Source organism: Capra hircus, chromosome 24 (assembly GCF_001704415.2).
Source record: "Capra hircus breed San Clemente chromosome 24, ASM170441v1, whole genome shotgun sequence".
In the NCBI taxonomy this organism is placed as follows: Eukaryota; Metazoa; Chordata; class Mammalia; order Artiodactyla; family Bovidae; genus Capra; species Capra hircus.
The window spans coordinates 12774945-12786429 of record NC_030831.1 but is presented as its reverse complement, the minus strand read 5'-3'; the positions used below and the strand labels follow the sequence as shown (position 1 = coordinate 12786429).

General features: G+C 34.7%; 1 protein-coding gene across 1 annotated transcript; it reads right to left on the bottom strand.

The window, feature by feature from the left end:
• On the bottom strand, positions 595–10700 carry SYT4 (synaptotagmin 4). Its single transcript, XM_005696966.3, has 4 exons — positions 10415–10700; positions 6800–7614; positions 4660–4780; positions 595–3268 (listed from the first exon to the last, which is right to left on the bottom strand). Exons 1-4 carry the CDS (start codon positions 10446–10448, stop codon positions 2961–2963), a joined length of 1278 nt encoding a protein of 425 aa, XP_005697023.2. The 5' UTR covers positions 10449–10700; the 3' UTR covers positions 595–2960.

Below are 11485 nucleotides of genomic sequence, written 5' to 3'. Positions count from 1 at the left end.
TCCTGCAGGGGACCTTCCAGACCCAGGGATCAAATCCAAGTCTCTTATGTCTCCTGAATTAGCAAGCAGGTTCTTTACCTCCTGGGAAGTGGTAAAGAGCACCACTTGGGAAGCCCCAAAACAAAACAGGCAATGAAAGAGACTAAAATGAGAAATAAAATCATAAAAGATAGTAAAAGGAGGATTAAATTTTAAAATTGTGATAGAAAATGATAAAGGGAACAAAATATATTTAGAAATAGTTAAAGAATGTGGGCATGAACCATTTTAAGGATATAACAGAACCAGTTTATAAGGATTCCTGGAGGAGATTGGCCTGCCATAGCGAGAAGAGTGAGGAATATGAGGAAATCTTTTCACATACCATCCATTTGAACTGGAGTCAACTGCCAAAGCTCCTTTAGCTTCAGGTTTTGCTCCTGTAGATGGATAATGGTATCTGTCCTGAATGAGTTTTATGAAGATTAACCAAAATACAGCAAGATATGTGGAGATCTTGGTGCCAAGTCATTATGTTCCTTAATCTGTGCCAGATGATCTGTTAGGGAAACTTGAGAACTTAGAAAGAAAGAAGAGAATCCACTGACAGAAAAGTTTGAGTTGAAATGTGTTGGGCAAAAGCAGGCATTTATTCATGTTTTATAAACATGATCTTACAAACATCATACAGAGCTGGCACAAAAGAACAGACACCATCTCATACACCATGCTTCCTTCCAAACCACTTTGATTAAGTTACAACATCAGAACAAATCAGTTACTAAGTTACACAGTTCTTCAAACATAGACATCTCCCCACTAGAGTGGTTAGATTGGCTAATAAGACAAACAATTAATTTATATGTTTAATACAGTGCAGAATTTGTAACAGAATTCAAGATCACACTGATATTGTAATACCATATAAAACAGAATTTTCAGAAGATAATGCAATCACTGTGTCTCTGCCTGCTTCAATTCCATTCTAGTTTTTCTTCTCTCTTTACTTAACAGTAACTACAAATAGTTTTAGTTGACTTTTCACAGTGAAAAACACTTTAAATTTTAAAAAGAAAACTATTTACAAGTTAGTTATTGTCATTTTGTAATTATCTGCCATTGGCTTTATTGTCCCTCTTCCAACAACCATACTTTGCTTGGTACCGTCATTAACTTCTGGCAACTGTGAAGGATACTTAGGGTTTACTTTTTTTAATGTTTCAGGGCTTCAAAATATATTATATTTCTTGGCCCATGGTACCAAATATACAAACATAAAAAGGCCATATGATTTACTCAAACCATATACTGACTACAATTCACTTCACAGAAATGCTGAGTGGACCAAGATGCTGTGACATGACTTTGTGATGGCATGAAAACAATGATTGGAGAATAATCTCGTTTAATTCCAAAATCATCTTAAAGCACAAAATAAAGAGGTTGATTTCAGGTTGACTTCAGATACAGAGTGTAAAACATTTCCTACTTTCAGCATAATCATAAAAAGCATGTATGTGTTGTTTGGAAAATGTATTATTGTCATAGATTTTACAAACACTGTGATATCAAACACATTCTCAAAAACTGCTAGAGCACTGACACAAAACCTGACTCAAAATGTAAATTTTTCAGTAGACTTCATTTCTAACTTGCATATTTAAAATTCAACTGTACCTGAGTTTCACTCTTACTTTTCTAAACACTCAAATACAGTGACATTGAACCTCAAGTAAATTCTTTCCAAATAATCACAGAGCCCTGGCACTGGAAAGCAGTACAAGACACAAGTTTATAAACTGGTCCCCAGACAAGAGCTCAAGACAAATTAGCCTAGAAAAGATAGTGAAACATACTTTGCTGTGTTAATTTGGCAGCATAAATATGTTATATATGAACATATGCTAAGTGTATTAGGCTTGCCGTAGGACTATTTTCTATAATTTGTTGGTTAAAGCAAAATTTTCTATCTAGCAATGACTGAAACTTTATGACTTTTTGTCTTCATTTCTTTTGAAATAGTAACTTAGTCCTCTCTGGGAGAGAACAAGCAAATGAGGACTTGGTCACCCATGACCTCTCTGTGTGCAAGGGATACACTTGAATGTACACTTAGAAACTAAACGTATTTCCTCTAAGAAAATTGCATTTCTAACTGGTTTTCTAGCTGAAGTTTATTTCTTCACTTATTAGCCAACTCAACAACTTCACAAAAACATATAGGGCTTTCTTAGGCCACATTGAGTCTTGTCACAAGAAGAGAATAATGCAAGGCCATGGGTCTTATGTGAGATTATATTTTACATCTGACTCACATGTAATCACAGAGGGAGGAAATCATATTTTGGCTACAGTGTCCTCAATTCAGCCCTTTATTAAAATGATTTCTCATTTTGTTCACTGCTTTTTTTTCAACAAACCTAAGTTACCTCTCTTATGATAAAGTTGTGCCAAATTATTACAAACCAAAGAACAGTAATCATATACTTTTATAATCAGGAAAACTACTTGTAAATGACATATCAATAATTAATAGAGCAATCTAGAATATTTCTTTAATATCTTTGGGTTTAAAGAAAAATTTACTTCTCCATTTGATGAACAATGGGTGAATTTTCATAAGAGAAGGCATGCTTTTCACTTCTAAATCCTAATAATCTCATTGATTTTTAGTGATGTAGTCCAATGAGATCATCACCACATCCATAATTTGAGACTATAGAGCAGTATTCCTAAAATGCTCAAGTACTTTTATTTATATCACTGGTAACCTGCAGGGGAAATTGAATATCTTATGAAAATTTATCCAGATTCTCTAATAAAGAGGAAATGATCATGATACACATTTTCAGTTACTTTCTGCTAATTAAATCCATTTCTAACAACAACAAAAAGTTTGCACTCACGTGTCAGGGAAAAAAAGGAAAATTTCTCCTTGCCTAGTAAAAATCGTTAAGTTCCAATTCATCACGGCTAGGGTGCTAACCATCACAGAGCGCGTGCCACTTGGCGATTTGCCTTCTGGGATAGTCACAGATCTCCTTCCAGTGCTCTCCACCGGTTCCTTCTGCTGCTGCTCCCAGGACCAACCGCCCAATCACCTCACTTCGGGATCCCCTTTCAGAATCCAAAACCAGAAATTCAACACTTATCTCTTCTAGACCCTCACAAGGAATGTCAAAGACAAAGAGTTCATTGAACACTGCATTGGGGGTGCATTTCTTCACATGCGTCTTCTTTTTAGAGATTCTCTTTTTGGCATGGTACAGGTTCACTTTGACATAGGGATCTGCAAGGATACACAATAGACAATGTACTGGCAGAACATGGCAGGAACTCTGATCTCAAGATAACGGGGCCCTTAGATATTACTGCATACTGACAAAATGTGATCATAATGAAAATGAGTCAGAATGAGGATAAAGTATGGATGAAGCTTGGCTTCTCTTTTGTCAACAAGTTGAAAATAAGTAAGAATGCAAAACGTGAGAGATAACAGAGGATAGGAAAGAACTGTAATGGCAGGATGAAGAGATGACATAAAGGGGAAGAAAAGAGAACGTTCCAACAACACATTCTGATTACTAATAACTCATTCCCAAGAATGGAATAGAAGGAAAAAACATTACACAGCATCTAACCTTACTGAGTTGTCTGACTTTGGGTAAGTCTCTCTACCTCTCTGCTTTCTCCTTTGAATGGGGCAATGTGCGTTTAGAGTTCACAATGGCAATGCCTTTTTCAGTTTTAATTTTTCTGTGGTCCTTTAATCACCTGCTGTGTTTATTTCCTGTTACCCTGTATTTATATTCCTTGTGTCACATGTATCCTGTGGATTTTAAGATAATGCTACTTTGTCATATATTTAATTACATTATTTTGTCCTATTCTGGTTGCATGAATTCATTTTAGCTTCCTAACTTATATCTTTAAGATCATGTTTTCCATTTCCATTACTTAATTATAAAATTATAACTAATAATAGCTCTAGGTGATATTGAATGAAATATATATATTTCATTATACATATGAATGAATATATATATGAATAAATTTGTATATATATGAATGAGATATATATACATATATACACATATATGTATATATCCAGTCTTTACAATCCCCTTCAAGGTAACTATTATTATGTCCAGTTTGTATGGAGTTTAAGAAACATAACCAAGATTACTGTGCTAAGAAACAGAAGGGTTAGGGTTTGAACTCAGATCCTTTTAACCTATAGGTCACATGTTCTTCTCATATAGCAAAGTCTTTTTGTGTGTGAAACCTTGTCACAAAACTAAAAGCTAATTCTTAAAACAGACAATAGATACATGATAAATTGAAGGAAAGATAATAAAAATAATAGAAGTGTAAGGGTAGGCAGGCTCATTTAAAATACTAAAATTAAGAACTTCTATAACATTTTTTTTCTCTTTATGCTTCAACTTTATTCAATCAGACATCTATCACATACAAACTGAATCTTGTATTTTAGTTTTCTTCTTTTTGTTAATGGCATTGGCTCACACTTTATTCCATAAAATGAGAAACAGAAGAACAATCACATCATTTGTAATTGTGAATAACGGGTGAATAAAATCATAGGCCAGTGTTGTTAACTGTTTTCCCCAATATATAGCTCATTTTTCATTGAGCCTATGTTTTTCAAAGCTTTCTTACCTGAAAGTCCAGACACATCAGATTTAGGCAGGTGCCGAGCTTTTAAAACAACCACAGTAAGAGTATTTGTGGTGGACTGATAGCAGAGAGAGATCAATAACTCACCCCGTCCAGAAGATTTCTAAAAAAAAAAGAGGTAAGATATAAAAATGTTTTTAGTATTCTTTAGTTTTAAAATATATACTTTTATCAACATTTAAAGTGGTATAATAGTACTGTTATTTAATGTAAATTTCCTTAGTTTACTTTAGTGTGCTAAAGACTCAGAGTAACTAAAAGTACGTATGCAGTGCCACCACCTCCTAAGAGCAACTATCTGCCATCTTGTGGACTTTTTAGGTACTGCAGAATGTCAAAATTCATAATGAGCCACACTCGGACACGACTGAGCGACTTCACTTTCATGCATTGGAGAAGGAAATGGCAATCCACTCCAGTGTTCTTGCCTGGAGAATCCCAGGGACGGGGGAGCCTGGTGGGCTGCCGTCTATGGGGTCGCACAGAGTTGGACAAGACTGAAGCGACTCAGCAGCAGCAGCATCACTAGAAACGTTTTTAAGGGGGATATTTAGAATATAGCTTACAGAGAGGTATTTTTAATTTTTGCCTTTTAATTAACTCTCCACTTTAATTAAGTTGTTAATGGTAATGAATATTATCTAATTATTTTAATATATCTGTATATGGGAAATTGATTCATGTTCAGTTTGATTTTATTTCAAATCCTTTAGAACAGACATTATTAAAATTCGAATTCAGAAAACCTGAAATTTAGTCTGACACCCACCATTCTCTTCGCCCAGAGGGCTGATGGAGTTAAAACACTCTTCCCCAACCCTACCCCAAATCTTTCTTTAATCCAAGGAATGAGCTAAATATTGGAGAGAATTGACTCGGAATTTTTAATACTTTGTCTTTGAATAGTATCATACAATTTATTTTTTACATAAGACTTAGATCTTGTTTTACTTTAACATTAGATACGATGACCAAGTACTCAAAGTACAAGTTCTAACTGAAAGTAACAAAAAGTAACTTGAGGTTTGATTATAGCTAAGAATGATGGCTGACTAGAGCTCCTAAAACTGCAATATATATTTATAAAAAACTACTATGGGGTAACTGTGTGAATGAGCACTCCAAGAAAAAGAGTAGGAAACAAATCTTTATTCCCATTGTGCTACTAAGCAGCCTGGTGTATCAAACTACTTAATAATTCTAAATATTGACTCTCATTAATTTGAACAGACAAAGGTGAGGATATGGTCCAAACAAACTTTATGGTATTCTATAAAATTATGCATTATAGACACCAGTTATTCTGAAACACCACAGCTGGGATCAAATCAGTTCCATATTTAAGGGAAAAATACAATTAAATTTGATTAATTGATGTCATCATTTTCTAATAATTCTAGAACTACAAAAATAGTGTAACTACAAAGGCAGAGTAACTCTTGTTATACAACACAAAGGTGAATATAATTCAATATAATAATGTACCTCTTCCTCAAGAAGCAATTCTATGAAAAGTCAATACAACTTCAAATACTCAGGATGAGTTGATTTAATTTTCAATTTTAATTATGCTAAAGCTCAGACAGTAATGCGTCTGCCTGGACTACAGGAGACCTGGGTTCAATCCCCAGGTCGTGAAGATCCCCTGGAGAAGGAAATGGCAACCCACTCCAGTACTCTTGCCTAGAAAATTCCATGGATGGAGGAGCCTGGTGGGCTACAGTCCATGGGGTTGCAGAGTGAAACCCGACTGAGCGACTTTACTCTTCACTGAACATTGATACATATTTTTTAACTTGTAATGAGCAAGAAATATTTGTCTGCATTTTAGTGGCAGTCTTAGTCAAAATACTTGTGATACGAATTCATAAAAGTTATATAAATATTACTTAAATAAATCCATAAAATGTCCCTATTTATTTTATATCATTGATATATTTTAAGCATTTCAGTAGTGGGTTAAATTTTCTTTCATCTATCTGTCTCCCTACTCCCATTTGATTATGATCAATAATAGTTAAACATGGCAAAGGTGATATGTACAAGACATCATTTTAATAAAAATCCCTGTGATACAGAAAAGATTATTTATAAATATGTTTAAAGACTAAAAATTAATTACCCTAACATTTCTCTTGGTAATCTCTCTGTTCATTAGCATTTCTCCATTAGTTAATTCAATTCCTGCTAGAGGAATCAGGACTTCTCCAATGACATCATCTCTTGAAAACCTGTCAAAACTCAAGACTGTGAAGTGCAAGGCCAGCTCCTGGATCTGGGTGTAGGGTATCCCATAGAATGTGAAGGTCTCATCGAAAGCCGGGTCCAAGGTCTTTCTCAGAACTCTGGTTTTTACTTTATGCTTCTTCTCTGGAAGAATCATCATTTTGATGTATGGGTCAGAGGTCATTGACTGGTCATCCATGGCTGGCAAGCCACGGGCTTCCTTAATATTTACCACAAATGCTTTCTTTTCAAAGTTGTACTCTAAGGAGAAGAAGAGGGTTCCCAGCTTCTCCTGTTTCTCATCTGAAGTAAGAGAAGTGCTGGAATTTAAGCTGTCGGGGGAAACTACCTCTTTTCCCCCTTCTGAAGAGAGTTTTGGGGTCACGCTGTCCAGGTCAGAAGGACTGCCAGCTTTGAGATTTGTTTTGGGAAAATTGCCATTTAGATCTCTCTTCTCAAGATCAAGATGCAATGAATTCTTTGGCACTGCTGATTTATTCTTTACTTCATTTTTCTCATCAGCTCCGAACTTCTTTTTGCTGTTCAGGCTTTCAGGGTAAATGTCAACTCCCTTTAGCACATGCACAAACTTATACGGAGGAGTCTTGCTAGGCTTGGATGACTTTCTCTGGCAGCATATCCATGCAAACAGAGAGACTGTGAAGACCAGGCCAAACGCACTGAAGATCCCCACCACTGTGGGGATTTCATCTGAAAAATCAAATGACCAATAACAGGCATTAAAGGAGCAGAGGTGGAAACACCCTATTTGAAAAGCATCCTAAAGCTGGCAATTGCTGTATGTTGCACAGATTGAATTGCTTTCCAACTGTTCTGGGTGAATTATGCACCTATTTCATATAACTTTCAGGAAAAAACTGAGATGTGACACATAGAGAATAAACAGAAAATCCTTCCTTGTAGTAATTTTCAGAAATAAAATGAAAGGATGAACTTTGGTTGAGGCTAAGGATGGGAGAATACTAAATGATCATGACCTACCTTTGTTTTCTCACTTAACATGAGACAAATAGAGTCAAATACATGAATCAGTACCCGTAATATTTTCATTGATATTTTGAGGCTTTCCAGAAGCATCAATTGTTACTATGTAATTCTAAGCCGCATTCTTCAAATGCTGAGAGAAATGATGGAACATTATCTGCAATTATCACAAACATTAATAATTTCTATCTAAATTACAGTGAAAGAAATGTACACATATTAGGCAGAAAAGAACAAAATGGTGAACAAAGAATATTAATATTATACAACTTGTAAGACTACAAACTCATATACCTACCTCAAATTCTTCAAATAAATACTGAATTATCCAAAGTATAAAATTAATTATCTAGATAGGATAAAACTCAAAGCATAATTATAGATGAATCATCATTCCTTAAAATGTAATGAAAAGAGTGAGTAGAAATAATTTAGAGTTCAATTTTACCCATAACTGATTTTTTTGATAGCACATTTCCACATGGCAAATGGTGATCAAATTGAAATTGGCATTCATTCCTTGAATGAGGGCACATTAATTACTGACATTATGTAACATTGATTATTCATGAAACTTATCATGTTCCATATGTCAGCATATTCTCCAACAAATGATTAATATCACTGTATAAGTAAAAGCAGTATTACTATATATGGATACAGTGAATTGAGTCAATGTTTAATATGATCAAAATTAATATAACTAATGTAATAATATCTGCCTATGGCTCCATTTCATTCTATTTTTTAATCTCAAGTAGTGAATAATAAAGTTAAAAGTCCCAGTCAGGAAAAGGTTAAGGCTTGTTTAACTAATCCCTGAAAGAATAGTCTTTTGTTTTTCTGCTCCTCAATCCCTCAAACTTCTATTTAATAATCACAAAGCTGAACTCAAATAATATATAATTAGGAAATAACAACAGCAAAGATACCAAAGAAGATAAAACAGGAAACACATCAATAAAAACTATTTTGTAGTTTAATTATATCAATGAACTGAATTGTGTAGAGCTGAAAAATATACTTTGAATTCACAAGATAGAAAAAGCAGTGGATGCTACAGAAAGAAAATGAGGTGAGAGCCAAAGACCATTAGCTAAACTTACTATCAGCTTTTCAGTTTTTCCTTCTGTTTAAGTCTTTGTGGGGAGGAAAAGCAAACATACAAACAAAACACTTCTGGACTTTCTAATCATCCAAGTCTAGGGAGCAAAAGCAAAGTCAGGTACTATTCTTTATTCTTTAGTCAATGAAGAAAGAAAAAAAAATTTAAAATGAATAGTAATTTTTTTTCTAAATAGACTTATGGCCCATACCAGAACATATTTTTAACTAGCAAAGCATCTGAAAATTTCTCAGTATTCAAATATTTCTGATTTTCAATCAGAAACTGGGAATACATATCATAATATAAACTCAATCAGTCAAATGGTTAGCTGTGAAAGAAATTCCTTCCTGAGTATGATATCACATATTGTCTCATTTAATATTAATGTCAAATGGCAAAATATTTAATATAATATACAAAGGTTCATCTACTCCCTATGTATTCTCTAATAATAAGATCCTAAACTGTTGAGAGCAAAGATCTGTCATTTCACTCAGTTTCATAACAAACTTCTGTAAATTTCCTGATATTTCTGAGTATATGTAAAGCAAAACTCTAATCTCTTGCCTTTGTAATATAATGGAACCTAAAATAACACTTTTCTATTTGAAGAAATCTCTGATATTTTCTCTTGTTCTTTTTTCACTAAAACAAAGAAGGAGAGTAAGGGTGTTAAGCATAGATATAAGAAAAGGGAAACTGAACTGGAAAATGTAAGTCTTAAGTATAGTTTCCCGTAGTTTTTAGCTACCTGACCTGCAAATTTTCCCTTATCTCTCCTGCCTCTGGTTACCTCTGAAATAGAATGCGCTCAGCTAATTAATTTTGAATACTCTATTTAACCCTAGCATCATAGGATTCTGTCTTTCACTAGTAGCATATTTCAAGAATACAAAAAAAACAGCAGAGAAAAAAACACCTTATGGTACATTCTGCACTAAAACATACATTCTAAATGCCCCAATAGTTAAGTTATTTTATATTGAGATCAAACCCTTATGTAATCACAGAACCTTTTGGCTTCCCCTAATTAGTTAAATACAGGTTTTCATGCAAATAAAAATCACCTACAGAATTAATGAAACCAACAAGCAAAAAGATCTCTTTTCTTCACTTAGCACGTGCTGTAATTTACAGGGATACCTGGATGACTAGCAACTTCTTGGATGTAAAATCGCGCTAGCATAAAGCAGTTTTAAGGAGAAAAATAATCAAGAGAGAAACCACAGCGATAAGCCACTATTGCCGTTTTACAATTCTCATGTTCCTTTCAGTTTACCTGGGGAATCTAGAATCAATATCCCACGGAAACACACACACACACACACACACACACACACACACACACACAGCGTATTTAAGGAACAATCGCAGTTGTAAGTTGAGTAACTTGCTTACCAAATTCTTCCCGGCTGGCAGAGATCGGAGCCATTTTTTGTTGCGTATTCTGTCCGAGGTGCTGAACGGAAACCCTCTGGCTTGGTTCACTTGCCTCGATCTGAAGGGTCAGGGGCTTTTCCTAGCGCTGTAAACAACAGTGCAAAGCTCAGGGGACCTAAGCCGGGAGTGGGGAAGAGGCAGCGAGGGAGGTCCACTCGCCCTCACACGGTGATTTTCCAGCCCTGTTCTTGTTTTGGCTCGTTAGAGAAGCTTGTCTCCGAGACTCTAGACGTGGCTGAAACACGAATTGACGCAATCCTGACGCTACAGGGTTGAAATCAGCACCTCCCTCCTCTCTCCAAGCCACTCCTCTCCCCCTTCATTCTTTCTTCCTCCCTTCTCTCCTGGGATTTCAGCACACATTCATCAATTATTTTAACTGTTGGACTACTGGAGATTAGTTTGCTGTTCTGTGGGGGCTCAGAGACGCATAGAGACGAGTCCTGAAACTCATCAATGTCAATTCCTAACGTAAAAATCTCCTGATCATCTAGATCAGTGAAAAAATATGTCTGTGTTATCAGAATAATATAACTTACAGAGGCGATTTGAGGGAAGAGTAAGAAGAGAAATTTCTACATCAATGATCCCTTGTAAAATGAAAATCTATACTTTCTTGCTATTTAAATTTTTCTTTGATATATTACACCTATATTAGAAAATTTACTGCACATTGATTCATTTGAAATAAATTTTCCTATCATCACTTATTTTCTAATAAACTATTAGTCTAAACATTTTGATGATTCTGTTGCTCAATGTTTCTCTTAGCTCTCTTCCTTTAATATTTGACTTTTGACCAGCTAAATTACTTAGGAACATATGGGAATAATCTCTTCTGTAGTCAGACTCACTCTGTTATGACTTTTGCATGTATTGAGATTGTTTTGGAAATGATATTTCTGGTTAAAATCTCTGCCTTCTAACAGGTTTATTCAAAATAATTACAAGAATAACATCACAATCTAAAATGACATCAATAATTATTGGTTATTTTCAAAGGAAAACATATTACTTTTCTACACTACT